The sequence below is a fragment of the Salmo salar genome, chromosome 02 (assembly GCF_965601325.2).
Source record: "Salmo salar chromosome 02, fSalSal1, whole genome shotgun sequence".
Lineage (NCBI taxonomy): Eukaryota > Metazoa > Chordata > Actinopteri > Salmoniformes > Salmonidae > Salmo > Salmo salar.
The window spans coordinates 54,304,309-54,323,379 of record NC_138292.1 but is presented as its reverse complement, the minus strand read 5'-3'; the positions used below and the strand labels follow the sequence as shown (position 1 = coordinate 54,323,379).

The 19,071-nt window shown below is 45.0% G+C and overlaps 1 protein-coding gene across 4 annotated transcripts in view; it reads left to right on the top strand.

Annotated features, from left to right (window-relative positions):
• Positions 1–19,071, top strand: part of LOC106585727 (nucleosome-remodeling factor subunit BPTF) — a 50,521-nt gene that overhangs the window by 1,784 nt on the left and 29,666 nt on the right. For all 4 annotated transcript variants that reach the window (XM_082964786.1, XM_082964783.1, XM_082964784.1 and 1 more), the window contains exons 2-8: positions 1,200–2,022; positions 8,259–8,479; positions 13,968–14,213; positions 14,761–14,952; positions 15,837–16,186; positions 16,407–16,625; positions 18,427–18,575. In XM_082964786.1, coding sequence (XP_082820912.1) covers positions 1,200–2,022; positions 8,259–8,479; positions 13,968–14,213; positions 14,761–14,952; positions 15,837–16,186; positions 16,407–16,625; positions 18,427–18,575 — 2,200 coding nt within the window. The remainder of the gene's footprint in view (positions 1–1,199; positions 2,023–8,258; positions 8,480–13,967; positions 14,214–14,760; positions 14,953–15,836; positions 16,187–16,406; positions 16,626–18,426; positions 18,576–19,071) is intronic.

The window sequence follows — 19,071 nt, the reverse complement described above, 5'->3', positions numbered from 1 at the left end:
GATATGGTATTCATCCTAAAATGTCTTTATATTATTCATAACTTGCCCCACATCTCATAAGCACAGATGTGTACAGCTTAGACAACATTGGTATTTCTTGAATCATAATTCTGTCTCTCCATTGCACCCCAGTGACTGATTAGGCAAATAACCTCCTACCCCAAATAGGCTCGCTTACCATGTGAATATGGCTGAATTGTGCAGAGTGGTTTATGTGCCTTTCATCTGACCTATAATCACACACACTCATTTTTATCACACTGAGTCACAAATACATGCTTACACATACACACTCTGTGAGACTCTGTGCATAGGGCCTGGGAGGAATGAAGGCAGAGGTTTTTGCTCAGGGGAGAGGTGCTTGTTGGTCATTTTAATGTCACCTCGTCTATGTCTACACCCTGTCTAATGTTTGAAATCTAATTTCAAACTACAGTATGTTAGTTGTTATACCTAACTACTCCAGCTGATATCAGAGGGTGTGGATCCATGTTTCAGATTCTGAACTTGATCAGGGCCCATATTCATAAAAAGTGCTGATCTAGGATCAGTTTAGCCTTTTCGATCATAATGAATAAGATTACATGGACAGGGGGAGCTGACCCTAGGTCAGCACCCAATGAGTGAAGGAAGGCCAAATTCTCCACTGCACGGGGTATACTCAAGTACCAGGTGCTAAGGTTGGCTTATTTACATTTTTAAGACTTGATTTAAAAAAAAATGTACTGAGTAAATCTAAAGTTCTCTTTCCAAAGGGAGAAATTCTGTTTATAGAAGAGATTCAGAGTTGATATACACCGTGGGATTTATGGAAGGGTAAAAAAATACAAGTTGGTTATAACCAATAGGCTATACTTAAAAGTTGATACAAGGAAAGTAATGCACACATTCACAGAGCTGTTATCAATCAATAAACAGTAACAAAATAGTTACACACTCAAATGTGTTGAATAAGAAGCCCTGCCTGTTTCATAGAAACATTGACAGCCGTTATGGTTGATGGAAATTGTGCTGCCTGCTTTGGCTCATTCGGTATGCATCTAGCTTTGTCTTTGTTTCTTCACCGGTCTTGTTGTGTTCCTCAGTCCAGCACTCAGTATTGAAGGGCCTTTTTTTCTTGACCCCATTTTATGTCTCTTGATTGATTTGAATTCTTTACATAATTTATATCTCTCTCTCTCCATCCCTCTCTGTCTCAGGCCGGAGGGGCAGACGCCCGCACCGGCCCCGCTCGCCCATCTTCGAGGCCAAGGAGGTGCCCCCCCTGGAGCTGCCCAAGTCCTCAGAGGACCTTTTGGTGCCGGCCAATCAGCTCCTCAACATCTCGGCCGTCTATGAGGTGCTGCGCAACTTCGGCTCGGTCCTGCGCCTCTCGCCGTTCCGGTTTGAGGACTTTTGTGCGGCGCTGGCGGGCCAGGAGCAGTGCACCCTGCTGGCTGAGACACACACCGCCTTACTCAAGGCCATCCTGCGCGAGGAGGACACGTCCAACACCACGTTCGGTCCTGCTGACCTCAAGGACAGCGTCAACTCTACGCTCTACTTCATCGACGGCATGACCTGGCCCGAGATAGTGCGCGCCTACTGCGAGAGTGACCCTGAGTACCGCCAGGTGCTCCCTTTACTGGAGGGCGAGGAGTACCCCTACGAGCCCCTCGAGAGCAAAATTAAGGTCCTTCAATTCCTCGTGGACCAGTTCCTGGCCACTAACCTGGCTAGAGAAGAGTTGATGTCGGAGGGGGTGGTGGCGTATGACGACCACTGCAGGGTGTGCCACCGGCTGGGGGACCTCCTCTGCTGTGAGACGTGCTCGGCCGTCTACCACCTGGAGTGCGTGAAGCCGCCGCTGGTGGAGGTACCCGAGGACGAGTGGCAGTGCGAGGTGTGCGTGGCACACAAGGTGCCCGGCGTGGTGGACTGTGTGACGGAGGCGCAGAAGAGCCGGCCATACATCCGCCAGCTGCCAATCGGCTATGACCGTCACCGCCGCAAGTACTGGTTCCTGGACCGCCGCATCGTGGTGTAAGTAGACAACGACAAACAGACGTTCACTCACTCCAAAATTATACTCAACAAAAATAGAAACGCATTTTACTGAGTTACAGTTCATATAAGGAAATCAGGCAATTTAAATAAATTCATTAGGCCCTAATCTATTGATTTCAAAATGAGTTTTTCCCCACAAAAGGGCTTTGTTACAGACAGAAATCCTCCTCAGTATCATCAGCTGTCCGGATGGCTGGTCTCAGACGATCCCACTGGTGAAGAAGCCAGATGTGGAGGTCCTGGGCTGGTGTGGTTACAATGATCTGAGGTTGTGAGGCCGGTTGGACATACTGCCAAATTCTCTAAAATGACTTTGGAGGTGGCTTATGGTAGAGAAATTAACATTAAATTCTCTGTCAACAGCTCTGGGGGACATTCCTGTAGTTAGCATGACAATTGCACACTCCCTCAAAACTGGAGACCTCTGTTGCATTGTGTTGTGTGACACAACTTCACATTTTTGAGGCCTTTTTATTGTTCCCAGCACAAGGTGCACCGGTGTAATTACCATGCTGTTTAATCAGCTTCTTGATATGCCACACCTGTCAGGTGGATGATTATCTTGGCAAAGGAGAAATGCTCACTAATAGGGATATAACAAATTTGTGCACAACATTTGATAGAAATAAGATATTTGTGGGTATGGAACATTTGAGATCTTTTATTTCACCTCATGAAACTAACACTTCACGTGGGAGATTTCCTTCCCGGTTTCAACTGTACCGGGCAAATGGCAGACAGTGTGTATGTTTCAGCATGATACTGCACGGCCCCGTGTCGCAAGTATCTGTACACAATTCCTGGAAGCTGAAAATGTCCCAGCCTGCATACTCACTGGACATGTCACCCATTTGAGCATGTTTGGGATACTCTGGATCGATGTGTGTTCCAGTTCCCACCAATATCCATTAACTTGGTACAGCCATTGAAGAGGAGTGGTGATCACACCAGATACTGACTGGCTTTCTGATCCACGCTCCTACCTTTTTTTGAAGGTATCTGTGACAAACAGATGCATGTCTGTATTCACAGTCATGTGACAACTATAGATTAGGGCCCCGAGAGGAATCTCTTTGACAGTTCTATAGGGCCTTTCAATTGACTGATTTTCTTATGAACTGTAACTCAGTAAAATCGTAGAAATTGTTGCATGTTGCATTTATATCTTTGTTCAGTGGAATAAATAGTTATTACAATTTCCTATTCTACCTGGCAGATAATTATGTCTGTTCTAGACAATACATTAATATCTGAATATTCTGTAATGTTATCTCTCCATGGACATCCCTTCTCAAGCAGTTGATTAGTTTGATCAGGTGTGATAGGACCAAAATATGCAATTGCTACGGGCCTTGGAGGAACGGATTGGGAAACACGGGGTTATGTGGAGGGATGGGATGATGGGCTAGAGCTGTTGTCTCACCTGTGGCTGTTGTGCAGGACTGGGCCTGGTCTATAATGTCCCTGCCTACCGACGCCTTCTCAGTCTTTGAAAGGATGCTGTTGTGTAAACTGTTTGCTGTCCTGACACTAGGAGGAACATAAAAACCGTTGTCATCACACTGTAAAATGAAGACCGCGATACTAAACGGAGTATAGTGTCCGAACTCCTTTTTAAACGGAAAGGATGAGTGTTGAAGGCAACTGCTAATGGCTGCCCCGGTCTTTCTATTGAAAGGTCCTTTGGAGGAAGAATGTGGGGCCTATATTTGACACTTTTATCTAAACCAGTGTTTCCTAGGTAGCCTAGCTGTTAGAGGGTTGGGCCAGTAACTGAAGTGTCCCTGGTTTGAATACCCGAGCCGACAAGGTGAAAAATCTGTCTGTGCCCTTGAGCAAGGCACTTAACCCTAATTTGCTCCAGGGGTGACGTACTACTATGGTTGACCCTTTACCTGGTCCTGGGGACATTTTTAGTTTTTGGCCTTGCGCTACACAGCTGATTCAAAGGATCACCTCATCAAGCTTTGAGGATTTCAATCAGGTGTGTAGGCCAAAACAAAAATGTGCACCACTTTGGGTCCCCTGGAACAGAGTTAAGAAACATTGATCTAAACGTGATTTACACATTTTTACAGATTGGTGTTTACCTTCTGGGTATCTCAGCCTGTCGAACCTCCAACAGTGCTCTTAGGTCAGCTACAGGATGAAGACATTTTTGGGGAGAAGACATGCAACTTCTATGAGACATGCTACATGTATAATGGCAACATTTGGCAGTGCTGACAAAGATTGGGCCAGGATCGATTTGCCATTCTACCCTATAGGCAAGCAACGGGGACTTGAATTTGATGGACACTGCTGATGGGAGCCAGTGGACAGTGTGAAGGAGTTTTTTTATACAGTCTGGTAGGGGACCACAATGGAGTTGTTAACTGTGACAGAGATCTTGGAGCAGGCAGGCCTGTTGAGCTTGAGGTGGTGGGTTAGCATCCAATAACTCTGTGTGATTGGGAAAGTCTCAGCAACACTTAAGTCAGGTCCCAAATCGCTCCCTACCTCTCCCCTTGGCCCTAACCATTTGTTTCTGCAGACCAATAACGTGTGCAATCCATCATTGCACTGCTTATAGTCTACCTGCCCAGACCCTACAGGTCTGCAAACATGAAGAGGTTAGGGCCATGGGGGACGGAGCGATTTAGGACTGGCTTTACAAAGCATTTAGTTCTAACTTTCTTGCCTGTTCTTTGAGATGTCTTGGGTTTTTAATCCAGTGGACAATGACATAATATACATTGCTCTGACATAACCATAAAGTACATGTTAGGACTAGTACCACAGAATATGTTGACATGTAGTAAATGAGCAGCCAATTGGTAGAGATGATCTTTAGCTGACCAGCCATCCTGCCTTGTGTAGGAGTCCTGGAGGTATTGCTATAAGCTGGCTACAAGGCTCAAAGGTGTCTCCATTTTAGCATATCTCCCACTGACAAATGTAGCTGGTTAGCTAGCTAGGATCATTCTATTAGCTTAGCTAACATTGCATTAATGAAATAAGCATTTGTTAGCCAACTAGCTAGCTAGCAAGTTAGGTTGAAAGAGTTGTTTATATGTGGGCTAAAAACAAGCTTTTACATTCGTTCATTTAGCTATACAAGCAAGCTAAAACTGCACACCTCTGAGAAGAAGCCATGTCGACCAGCCGAGAGCATATTATGCTAGCTAGCTAGCTGATTCAAGGGTGAGGGAGGGTAAGCCGAGAGACATTCGCACAAGCGCAGCCATCTACACAGGAGTGTTCGCAACTAGCTAACAGGCTTGCGGCTAATGCAGCAATCGCTATGCTAATGCTGAAACAGCTCTTGCCATTCCACCATGTTGCTAAAGTTACACAACACTAGCTAGCTAGCCAGCCCTGACAGAAGCGCCAAACAATCAGTAATATAAACTCAGCAACTACAAAAAACATCCTCTCACTGTGAACTGCGTTTATTTTCAGCAAATTTAACATGTGTAAATATTTGTATGAACTTAACAAGATTCAACAACTGAGACATAAACTGAACAAGTTCCACAGACATGTGACTAACAGAAATTGAATAATGTGTCTGAAAAAAGGGCGGGTCAAAATCAAAAGTAACAGTCAGTATCTGTGTGGCCACCAGCTACGTTAAGTACTGCAGTGCATCTCCTCCTCATGGACTGCACCAGATTTGCCTGTTCTTGCTGTGAGATGTTACCCCACTCTTCCACCAAGGCACCTGTAAGGTCCCGGACATTTCTGGGGGGAATGTCCCAAGCCCTCACCCTCCTATCAAACAGGTCCTAGACGTGCTCAATGGGATTGAGATCCGGGCTCTTCGCTGGCCATGGCAGAACACTGACATTCCTTTCTGGCAGGAAATCACGCACAGAACGAGCACTATGGCTGGTGGCATTGTCATGCTGGAGGGTCATGTTAGGAGGAGCCTGCAGGAAGGGTACCACATGAGAGAGGAGGATGTCTTCCCTGTAACGCACAGCATTGAGACTGCCTGCAATGACGACAAGCTCAGTCCGATGATGCTGTGACACACCGCCCCAGACCATGACGGACCCTCCACCTCCAAATCGATCCCGCTCCAGAGTACAGGCCTCTGTGTAACGCTCATTCCTTCGACGATAAACGCGAATCCGACCATCACCCCTGGTGAGACAAAACCGCAACTCGTCAGCGAAGAGCACTTTTTGCCAGTCCTGTCTGGTCCAGCAACGGTGGGTTTGTGCCCATAGGCGACGTTGTTGCCGGTGATGTCTGCCTTACAACAGGCCTACAAGCCCTCAGTCCAGCGTCTCACAGCCTATTGCGGACAGTCTGAGCACTGATGGAGGGATTGTGTGTTCATGGTGTAACTCGGGCAGTTGTTGTTGCTATCCTGTACCTGTCCCGCAGGTGTGATGTTCGGATGTACCAATCCTGTGCAGGTGTTGTTACACGTGGTCTGCAACTGCGAGGACGATCAGCTGTCCGTCCCGTCTCCCTGTAGCGCTGTCTTAGGTGTCTCACAGTACGGACATTGCAATTTATTGCCCTGGCCACATCTGCAGTCCTCAGGCCTCCTTGCAGCATGCCTAAGGCACGTTCACGCAGATGAGCAGGGACCCTGGGCATCTTTCTTTTGGTGTTTTTCAGAGTCAGTAGAAAGGCCTATTTAGTGTCCTAAGTTTTCATAACTGTGACCTTAATTGCCTACTGTCTGGAAGCTGTTAGTGTCTTAACAACCGTTCCACAGGTGCATGTTCATTATTGTTGTTACAGTGTCAATTTCAATCAGGCACCGACGTTATCCACCTAAGAAACACGGATAACCCTGAATCAAAATTTAAGCAGAAGCGTGAGCAATTGAGCAACCCGCGATCATGTTCAAGCTGTGAGCTTTGTTTACATGACAGATGGCAATTATTGATTTTATTGAAACGTTTACATTAATATTTTAGTCATTTAGCAGACGCTTTCATCCAGAGCGACTTACATCACTTGTTTAGCTTCTCTGGTAAGGTATAGAAAGGCCAATGCCTCACTTGTTTGAAGGATAAGGACAATGTCAACACACAAATGTTAGTAAGCGATAGCATATAAGCCAGCTATTAAGCACTAGTCACAGATGGTGTGTTAGCAGACTCCTTTAACCTGAGAGGAGAGTGCCACACACTCATGTACACACACACACACCTACACCTGAACAGAGGGATTCGGGGATAGCCTTCACTGTCTCATCCCACTCAAGAAAGTGGCTTTCACCGGATGCAGTGTAATCGATCTTCACCATCCCCATGGAGAGAGAGAGAGAATGTGTGTGTGTCTCGAGTGGGTGGTTGCATCCTGAGAGGATGCTGACTAGATTGTTGGAATACTGCCTAAGGCTAGTGAGACCCAGGCCTAGACCGTGCTGTGCACAAAGCTGTCAAATGTGTCACTTTGTTGATATTTGATGTGGGCCTATGTCTTATGCATGCCTGGAGCACTCAAAGGTCTTACAACTTTCATTTCCCTATAATCATGTTTTCCTTGATTGCAGCTAAGTCGATGTTAAAACTTAAAGCGCAATTCCACCACTTCTCAACCTCATTTTCATTGTCTCCAGCACAATACCAGTGTCTACATACAGTGTATGTGAAAACTGCGCATTTCTACGTTCTACCCGATGACGTAATCAAAAGATTAAACATTTTACAAACGGTGATTTTCTAACACTATGAGATTCACGGTGACGTGGAGCAAGAAAATAGCTTCCCTCTGGCTAGAAACCCGTTGCAGGTTTTGAAAATCAGTTTTTCTTACTTTTAATCCTACCCCAGAGAAGCATTTTTTTAGGACCTTTCTTCTTATCTTTGCAACCACAGATCATAGAAACATGCCGTTTTCACATATCTAGACACCGGTATGGTGCTGGAGATAATGAATATTAGTTTGTAAAGTGGCGGAATGGCCCTTTTTAAGGAGAACTGGCACTATAGAAGACACGTGTATTAAATAGTTGTCAGTACTATGTCCTTACAATGGACAATTTACAATAGAAGGTGTCTGCTTAAATGTTCTTCATTCTAAATCAATTAATCAAAGACATCGAACTTTCTCCATCCTGTCTTTTTCTCTTATTCTATCCCTCTGTCTCCCTACTCTCATGTTCTCTCTTTCCCTGTCCCCTCCATCTCCCTCTTATCTCTCTCCCCTCCTCTTTTTCTCTCCACAACCCTCCACCCCTGTCTCGCTCCCTTCCTCCACGCCAGTGAGGAGGACGGCGAGCAGGAGGACAAGACCATCTGGTACTACAGCACCAAGGTGCAGCTGGCTGAGCTGATCGACTGCCTGGACAAGGGCTACTGGGAGGCCCACCTGTACGCCACGCTGGAGGAGATCAGGGACGAGGTGCACACGCACATGGACATCACCGAGGAGCTCACCAACAAGGCCCGCGGCGTCAACAAGTGCTTCCTCACCGCCGCCAACGGTAAGAGATGTGGACACATTCAGATAGGGCACGTTTGTTCATCATAACCGATATCTATCTGACATGTAGAATACAGATCTCTATTAAGGACATTTCTGCAACGTTTACCTACTGAACGAGGCCTAGGGTGTGCACACACACACACAGGTTTTGGGATTTTTTTCATATTTTGTTCTAGGACTGGTATTGTCATTTCAGAAGAATGTTTTAGCAGTTGTTTGCGTAGTTATTTATTATTAAACTACCGGTATGACACACTGACAACTTGCCTATTGAATGCAGCTCTCTGTACGCTGTTCGATAACTAACTTATAAATGCCCTATCATAGTACACATCCTATTGTTTCCTTCCTTTTGAAGTCTATCCTTGTGTTACTATCATTGGAAGGGTGAAAGCTTTGCATTGAATCTATTGAGACCCCAGGGAATTTTGAGCACAGTTTGGTAGGCTAAAGCTGTTATGTATTTGTTTTCCCATTGTAAAGTAAGTTTGGGCTTTTTCTTCAAATAAGACAGTTTTGTGCGTATCCTAAATGGCACCCTATTCCCTATGTAGTGCACTACTTTTGACCAGGCCCCATAGGACTCTGGTCAAAAGAAGTGCACTAGAAAGAGAATGGGGTGCCATTTGGGATGCACACTTAGTCAAGAGCGGGTACTTCCAGTAAGGAGTGTTTGACTCTGACAAATAAAATCAATGATTAGTTGTTTGGCTGTTTCCTTCAGTCATTGGTTGTTCTGGCTGTTTCCATCAGTCATTGGTTGTTCTGGCTGTTTTCATCAGTCATTGGTTGTTCTGGCTGTTTCCATCAGTCATTGGTTGTTCTGGCTGTTTTCATCAGTCATTGGTTGTTTGGCTGTTTCCATCAGTCATTGGTTGTTCTGGCTGTTTTCATCAGTCATTGGTTGTTCTGGCTGTTTCCATCAGTCATTGGTTGTTCTGGCTGTTTCCATCAGTCATTGGTTGTTCTGGCTGTTTCCATCAGTCATTGGTTGTTCTGGCTGTTTCCATCAGTCATTGGTTGTTCTGGCTGTTTCCATCAGTCATTGGTTGTTTGGCTGTTTCCTTCAGTCATTGGTTGTTTGGCTGTTTCCATCAGTCATTGGTTTTGCCTCTTGACAATGCTCAGTGGTTTGGAGAGAACTTCTAGTCTACTACTCGATTCCTCTTTCAGTTATTCTCCTATGGTGAATGAATGGTGTTAAAGAGATGAGCAAACACTTACTCTGGGTGTGTCCCAAAATGGAAAATGTAGTGCACTACTTTTGACCAGGGCCCATAGGGTGCCTTTTGGGACGCACTACTCTCTGTCTCTTGATGTTTGTGATATTCATCATTGGCATCATTTCCTCTGTTTGGTTGGTTCCAACGAGGCTGCCGATTTGCCTCATACCCACGGCTGCACCTCACAATGTTGTCGGTCTCTGAGTTGGTAACGTGAGGGCACTGATCAGCACGGCAGCATACACACACGCACACACACATTTCAGATCCATGGTATTGGGTGTGTGTGTATGGGTTTTACAGTTATGACTCATGCAAGTCGTGCACATTAGCATTTTGTGTGCGTGTGTGTGTCTGCACGTTTGCATATGTTAGGAGGGATGTGCACATGCACATCATGTAAGGCTATAGATATAGTAGTCCATGTATGGTAGTGTTGTTGGTCATTTTTTAGTTTTTTAAACAACTAATTGACCATGTCAGTTCAATTATTTGAATTCTATTTCGTTCAGTTGTTTTCTGTGAGCTCAATGTGCACATGTAAGGTTGTGTATTTATTTTCTTAGTCAACCTTGTGTTCTGTTTCGTTGTGTTCTTGAAGGTAGCCCTGTCTTTCATTTTTGTTCATTGATTTCACCTGTGTTAGTTACTCACCTGGTCTCATCAGCTCCTTATTTAGTTCAGTTCATTCTGTTTGTGCCTTTGTGAGGTATTGTTCGTATTGACTCTACTGAGCCTTTTCCTGGCTCGTTTGTGAGAACCAGTTATAGGCTTCAGTCCTAGTTTTGAGTCACCTGCCTGTTTGCCTACCTGTGTATGACCACTGCCTACCTGTGTATGACCACTGCCTGCCTGTGTATGACCACCTGCTGCCTGTGTATGACCACTGCCTGCCTGTGTATGACCACTGCCTGCCTGTGTATGACCACTGCCTGCCTGTGTATGACCACTGCCTGCCTGTGTATGACCACTGCCTGCCTGTGTATGACCACTGCCTGCCTGTGTATGACCACTGCCTGCCTGTGTATGACCACTGCCTGCCTGTGTATGACCACTGCCTGCCTGTGTATGACCACCTGCTGCCTGTGTATGACCACCTGCTGCCTGTGTATGACCACCTGCTGCCTGTGTATGACCACCTGCTGCCTGTGTATGACCACCTGCTGCCTGTGTATGACCACCTGCTGCCTGTGTATGACCACCTGCTGCCTGTGTATGACCACCTGCTGCCTGTGTATGACCACTGCCTACCTGTGACCATAATTCCTGTCTTCTGCGACGGCGAAATCAACACCTGCCTCGCTCTGCGCGTGAATCTACACCTTTTTCTCCCTGAGTATTCATTACAGCACATTGTGCTGCAGTTTCTCCAGAGATAAATCACATCATGCCCGAACTGTGCGCTGTAGTAGGGAGTTGTAGTTTCCAACAGGCCAATGTTCTACATAGTTTAGCGCAGAAAAAAATTATAATTAACTACGTTGACCATAATCCATTGCACTACTACTTCTGTCCGGTCTGTTTCTTTTACCCGTGCTACGGAGAGACGGAAGAATGCACAATCAAGAGGGGATACATAGAGAGGAGTTTCTTCAAGGTATCTCTACCTGAAAATACATGATCTAAGTGATTGATAGTTGGTATTCAGCAGTCATAAAAGTATGCCTTATTTACTTTGAAGAACTATTAAAATAATGATTTTGTCAGGTATAGGTAGCAGCTTTATAGAGATGAGATGATGACTTTGAATTAAATAATACATTTGTCAAATAAAACAAATGTAATCTACACACCAACTGAAATATTTTATTAAAGTAAAGTAATGTGAACAAAGAATGGTTAATAAGTGATGGGCAGTCACTACCAATGTGGGACTTTTATTCATTGTTTAATTCTCTGTTGTTACACAATTCAACCCACATAGTGCATTTAATGTTTAAAAAAATAATTGAAACCGAAATTAAAATCGTAATTATTTTTTGATAATCGAACCGACACGACCTCAAAAAGCACTAATGTATGTGACTATCATACCGCTATCCATCTCCCCTGCTTCTGTCAGATTATCATTGTGGATTTACCCTGCCTTCCCAAAGCAAAATCCTAAATATTTCCACACCTCTCATATTTGGGTAAGTAGGCCCTAATCAGTGGGCCAGTGGCAGGTTGGCTGGCTGGTTGTGTTTAAGTGCCTCTATCTCCTCCTGTGCTGGCTTGTCCTGGCTGTAGGCTCTGGGGGCTGTGGCACTGCTCCAGCAGGCTTCACTGGGAGGAGGTCCAAGATGGCAGGACTGAATGCCTCTGAGGCAGAGAGAGAGGGAGAGATGGTCAGATAGAGAGTCATTGGTGGGTGGGGGGGGTTGAGGAACAGTGGAAGAATATGGAGGCAAAAGGTCAAAAAGGGGGAGGAGAGATAAAGGTGACAAAGAAAGAGAGGGAGCTGGAAGACGAGGAGGGACATGGCTGTGCTGGGTGTCCTCCTGTCTTCTATACGTAGCTAAGTTAGCCAAGACAGTCCAGCTGAGCCAAAGGTCCCTGGTTCTGAGAGTGTGAGGGGCTCCATTGTCTAACACCAGAGAGCCTGCCAATGACTCCTCCTCTGCCCCCTCCCCCTCTATCTATCTCTCTCTTTATCCTGCTCTCTCTCTTTCTCTCTCTCTACCCCTATTTCTCTCATATCTCCTTCTTCCTCCCCCCCTAAGTGAATACTACTCAGGCATGTTGAAGGGCCATAGGAACCAGTACCCATTCCATGACATAACTTTACTCTCCAGTCCCAGTTTGGCTGGGCTCCTAACTGTTTCCTCCTCTCCTTCATGACAACTGATCTGATTTAAAGAACAAATGGGATGGTTGAATGTGAAAGGGTGTTAAGGCTATCCAATCCTTTTACCTGTAATTGGTCTCGAGGTGACAACAATAATAGGCTATGTATGCTATGTATGCTATTGCTGAGTCTTTTTAGATTGGGACTTGTATCTGTAGTCTGGTCCTAGATCTGTTTATGTTTGACATGGCAATAACCGTAGGACTTTGTTGTAGAGTATATACAGATGTGGGACCAGGCTATTGTAACTGTACAATTGTGATGGACTCGGATACAGACTGAGATCCAGTTCTCTGTTGGTGTGCCTCCCATTGAGAATGAATGGTTTGAAATCTCACCAGTGAGTCTACTTACGACCCGCTCCTGCACACACACTGTGGAAATCACATTATGTCTGAAAGAGTCTTTTACACACTTTGTCTACGTGCGTGTGAGAGAGAAACGCCACACACACCACCCTAAGACACTGGCATCAGGAGAGTGATGACAGATCCCAGATTGGGCCCCCTAAGAAGACACTTGAGGCTGCTGTCAAGGCTTCTCCACCGCCCACACACACGCTCTCCGGCGACAAATGACAGAGGAAGTAGGCTATCGTTGATGCCCGAAACGACCCGTTTCTCTTTGTCACCATGAAATAACCTGCTTCGTCACAGAGTACGATTTAAAGTTCTCCCCATGTGGTCCTGCGATAGAGTGGAAGTCACACATTAATACAGGCTCTTTTCTTTGCTTTACCGCATTGAGCAGTTGTCTAAACCGTGACAAGTTCTCGCTATGCGGCTATCATTTCAGATAAGTGTCATTTTGAGGCGGTGTTCAATTCAAAGCACAGCTGGGTGCTAATGTGCTCATTCCCAGACAGACGACGTGGCCGTTCCTATGGTATATCCCAGAGAGAAGCACAGGTAGCGGCAGGCTTTCAAGCATAGGTTTGAATGTTTCATTCATCTGGCAGAGTTGCGCCGTGGTCAAATCAGAAGATGTATCGATTTAAGCGTACTCTGTTAGTGTGGGATAAAGCTTTAGCGAATGCATAGGCTGGCTGACTACACACACACCATCGCTTGCTGGCAAGAGCATGAAGAATGCTCTGAGTTAGAACTGTTTTATAGGCTAGTCAATAAAACCGTAGTTTATGCTCAGACCGTATGAGACAGTCAAGGTGTAGCTCGGGTGCATAACTCGGCGCCTTGATTTCTGCAGTCCTGCTGGTTTCAATTTCTACCTGACGTATCACCGTAGCTCAGATTTCATTGTGTTGTCCTTGATCGCGTTTAGTCTATATACTACTAGTTATTTGATATTTCTGGCTGAACGTTTTTTCAAGATTTTTAGTTTTCCCACAATTAAACATTCTGACATAGGATAATATGTGTTTTAATTGTCTAATCAATGAAATGACTCAATCAATCGGTGTCCTCTCCCTTCTCCAGAGGAGATCCTGAACCGGCTGAGGGCCAAGCAGGAGCAGGAGCTGGAGGAGGTGAAGCGCCGGGCGGCAGAGGAGAGAGAGAAGGCGGAGGCGCAGAAAACTCTCCGGAAGGAGGAGGAGACGGAGGGGGGAGAGCCAAAGGAGAAGACTGATGACCTAGAGAAGAAGGGAGAGAAGGAGGGAGCAGGGGAGGGTAAGGCTGAGAAGGACAAGGACAAGGCGACCAAAGAGGGGACCACCATTACAGGTAAGAGACACACACACACCATCTAACTACAGCTACTACTACATCGTGGTCCTACAGGCTCTACGGCCTGTTTGATATTACTGTGTCTTAATATAGAGCGATGTAGGCCTAATTAATTATTGATCCGTTTCCCACAGCTCTCTTCTCTTTCTGAGCCAATTACAAGAAATCCCTTGTGTTGCGCTGTCAACACATCGGAGAGCACTTTGTCAACTTAAAACAATGCCTTCAGCAATACTGCTGATAACCCCTCTGTAATAAGTGTCCTCACACCAAGTTTTACACAATGCCTACTAGTCTCATTACAATACAGCATCGTCTATATACAAACGCTGGAGGTTCTTGTTGTGCATATTCCACACAAAGTCTGATAAATACACTTTGACCAACTCTGTTTGAAATGTGTAATGTTATTGGCCGCCATCTTGGCACCAAAAGTTCCAAGATAATTACATTCTAGCGAGAATGCACATTTGAATGGAGTTAAAATGTTTTCAACATGTAGCATAGTTTGCCAAACTCTGAATATCTGCTTCTCTGATTGAAGCCGAGCTGGCTCCTTCTACTGGTGAGGGCTCCATCCCTGAGGGGAGTAATCCTGATCTCCCGGCTCCACAACCCATCCTCCCCGCAACAGAGGCCCCCAGCCCTGTTGTGGGGGTGCAAGACCTCCCTACCGGGGCCCGAGAGCCTGGGGACGAGGCCAAAACCAACATGGAGGGCGTGCAGGAGGCAGAAGGTACCAAGGGGGTGGTGTCTCTGTGAACTTTGAACCCCATTCATCATCCCCCTCCATTCAATCCCTGTGCCTGGGTTGTTCTTCCCCACACATCCCGCTTCCCCCATGTCGGATCGCTCTACCATTGGTCTCTGTCCCTCTTGCATCCCTCATTTCATTGGCTGTCAAGCACCTCAATAATTTATCCTGCAAACAGCAGGATTTTCCATCCCTTGCGAACACCTGAATTTCAGCTTCGGTATTGAACGCTTGTCGCAACTCTGCCGAATACATGCTTTTATTTCATTCCAAAAGAACACTTAAAGCTAATTGCTTTGATATGCAATCAGACTAAATAGCTTGGCATGAATCACCATGAGTTTAAGACAATGCATTTGATTCCGAACCTTACGTGTAAAACATGCCTTTAATGCATGGGTCCAGATCACTATAACTATGAATCATCATACCCTATTGGCTGTGTAAAAGGCTGTGTGTGGGCACTACAGGAATGACGCGCATGCTGCTTCATGACACTAGAGGGCACTGTTGCATGTCATTTTAACTTTTGAAGGGACTGTCTTCTCTTGAGAAGTCCACATCCCAGGCAAACAAAAATATCTAGATTTGATTACATGCCTCAATCCAAAATGAATGAAAAAGATAGGCACCATATAATTTCCGGATTCCCTGGCGCTTATTGTTCATTTGGGTGGAGGCATATAGCTGGAATCGACATGCATGATTGTGTGGGATGTGGACTCATTTTGACCTATGACTAACTTCGATGTCTGAAAATAACAAACTTTAATTTTGCAATATAACATCCCTTTAAAGCATGATTTTAAATAGTGACTTATGTTGCGATTTATTTTATTTTTTTTCAAATGTATTTGTGGTTTTAGAGAAGGCAGGTTCTGAGTCTATCTCTCCCAGGGGAGAGGGGGTCCCCAGCCTGAGCCAGCCCCCTCATCCCAGTGGTGAGGAGAACAGTAACAGCAGCACCATTGCCAGGGAGGCCCCCAGGGTCCCGGAGGAGCCCGACCTGGCCGACAGGTCCTCTCAGTCCTCTATCAACAGCCAGGACGACCAGGGGGTTAACGGCGAGGCCGGTGGAAAGCGGTCGGCAGTCACTCCGGGAGGCCGCATGGTGACCCGCCTGCGTAACCCGGAGAGTAAGCTGAGCCAGCTGAAGAGCAAGAAGGTGGAGGAAGCTGTGAACGAGGCCAACAAGGGCTACAAGGAGGGCAAAGAGGTGATCACTATTCATCTACAAAAAATATTGATTAGCCGTTGGATTCCTAGCTATCCTTAGGTTGTTGCCCGGTGCACCAAACTTTTTCCGGAATCGTGGGCCAAATGTTTTGTTCTAAAAATATCATGCATTTATTTCAATTCAAGTGTCGCTCGTCTGTTATCAAAATATAATGTATTTGATTTACCTTGGATTTGATCCCCCCCTCTCCTCACTCCAGGTGCTGGTGGTGACCCCGGCAGGCGACGTGTCACGACTCAGCACCCGCAGCCTAACAAGCAAGGAAGTGGTGATGAAGGGCACACTCAGCCACTTCTTCAAGCTGGGCCAGGAGGGCAAGTACCGCGTCTACCACAACCAATACAGCGGAAATACGCTGGCCCTCAACAAGCCCCAGCACCGCGAGGACCTGGACAAGCGGCGACACCTCTCGCACAAGGTAAACTTTAAGATAAAACTTATTTTAAGATAACTTTAGCTTGTACACACCTGAAGGAGTCAACAAAAACTTGAACAAATAAACACTTGCGCTAAGTTTTACGTTCAACTGTTTAAAGGGATACTTTAAGATTTTGGCAATGAAGCCCTTTATCTACTTCCCTAGTTAGCAACTTTCTTCAAACCGCACACAGAGACATAAGAATGGTATTCATGAATTTGTCTGACTGTGAGGGAAGTAGATAACTTGCTTCATTGCCCAAAACTCGGAAGTATCCCTTTAACCTGTCTGGGCTAGGGGGCAGTATTTTCACGGCCGGATGAAAAACGTACCCAATTTAAACAGGTTACTACTCTGGCCCAGAAACTAGAATATGCATATTATTAGTAGATTTGGATAGAAAACACTCTGAAGTTTCTAAAACTTTTTGAATGGTGTCTGTGAGTATAACAGAACTCATATGGCAGGCAAAAACCGGAGAAAAATTCAAGCAGGAAGTGGAAAGTCTGAGAATTGTAGTTCTTCTTTTGATTCTCTATCGAAGCTACAGTGTCTGTGGGGTGACGTTGCACTTCCTAAGGCTTCCATTGGTTGCCTAAAGCCTTCAGAAAGTGGTTTGAGCATTCTCCTGTCACTGGGCAGAGTATAAGAGCTCATTCACTGAGTGGTCTGCCTGGCAACAAAGGGATTGGATATGCGCGGGCACGCGAGCACGCCGTTCCTTCTTTTTCTTCTTGAATGAATATGCTATTGTCCGGTTGGAATATTATCGCAATTTAACATAAAAAATACCATAAAGATTTATTTTAAACAGCGTTTGACATGCTTCTCGTTCCACGCTCGCGCGTTATGCCTTTGGATAAGTGATCTGTACGCGCGAACAAAACGGAGGTATTTGTACATAAATATGGATTATTTGGAACAAAAACAACATTTCTTGTGGAAGTAGCAGTCCTGGGAGTGCCTTTCTGACGAAGATCAGCAAAGGTAAGAGAATATTTCTAATACTAATTCTGAGTTTATGGCTGAGCTATGTACTCAGAATATTGAAAAATGTGCTTTCTCCGTAAAGCTATTTTAAAATCTGACACAGCGGTTGCTTCCAGGGGTAGTCTATCTATAATTCTTAAATATTTTTTGTCAACGTTTATGATGAGTATTTTTGTAAATTGATGTGCACATTCACAGGACGTTTTGGTGGGAATACATTTTCTGAACACCAATGTAAAATGCTGTTTTTGGATATAAATATGAACTTTATCGAACAAAACATACATGTATTGTGTAACATAATGTCCTAGGAGTGTCATCTGATGAAGATCGTCAAAGGTTAGTGCTTCATTGAGCTGTGTTTTGGGTTTTATTGACACATGTTCTTGCTTGGAAAATGGCTGTGTGATTATTTTTGTCTATGTACTCTCCTAACATAATCTAATGTTTTGCTTTCGCTGTAAAGCCTTTTTGAAATCGGACAATGTGGTTACATCAAGGAGAAGTGTATCTTTAAAATGGTGTAAAATAGTTGTATGTTTGAGAAAGTTGAATTATGACATTTTGTTGTTTTTGAATTTGCCGCCCTGATATTTCACTGGCTGTGTCGCACAGGTGGGACGCTAGCCCATAGAAGTTAAGCCTTTGATGCCACCTTTCAGTCTTCCTTGTTTGATTTGAGCTGTTTTCTTCCATCTTTCTAATTGTTGCTCCTTAAAGCAATTTTAAGTTTCTTTTAGATGTACAGTGCTTTGTGATTTCCCCATGTAAAGAAAAGCTCTCTACTTATAAAACATATTTTATTATCCAGTTTTGCATGACGCCAGCAGGCGACTTCAAGTGGAACGGCTCCATCCACGGCTCCAAAGTGCTGACCATCTCCACGCTGCGCCTCACCATCATCCAGCTGGAGACCAACGTGCCCGCACCCTTCATGCACCCCAACTGGGCCTCACACCGGTACGGATGGAATGTGGGCTCTGGGTGGTTTTGAGATCCTAGTTGGTTGATTTATATGTTATGTAAGAATTTGATCAAAATGTTTTTAACCCATAAGAGTCTAAGCCAGGGGTGTGTGTGTGTGTGTGGGGGGGTTCTACTAAGCTATTTGATTTAGAATTTTAAGACCCCTTGAAGTATAAAAACAAAATGTAGAATGATTATATTTCTTTGCGTTACTGCTATTAGCCCATACAAACGCGTTGAATAGCAGATTCACTACATTGAACATCAGTCCCCTCAAAAAAATCGAAGGGAATTTTGTTTTCAAGTGTCTGTCCTATATCTGAGAGAGAGAAGAAAGATTGGGAAACATACATTTTTTTGGACATGTATTTAACCCCTTATTTTTGGCATTGAACAGTCTCCATTTGTCTCATGGTCTGACAAACACCGCTCTAGCTCTTTCACCGCAGATGCGGAAGTGCGACATAGGCGGATTAGGTGAATTGAGACT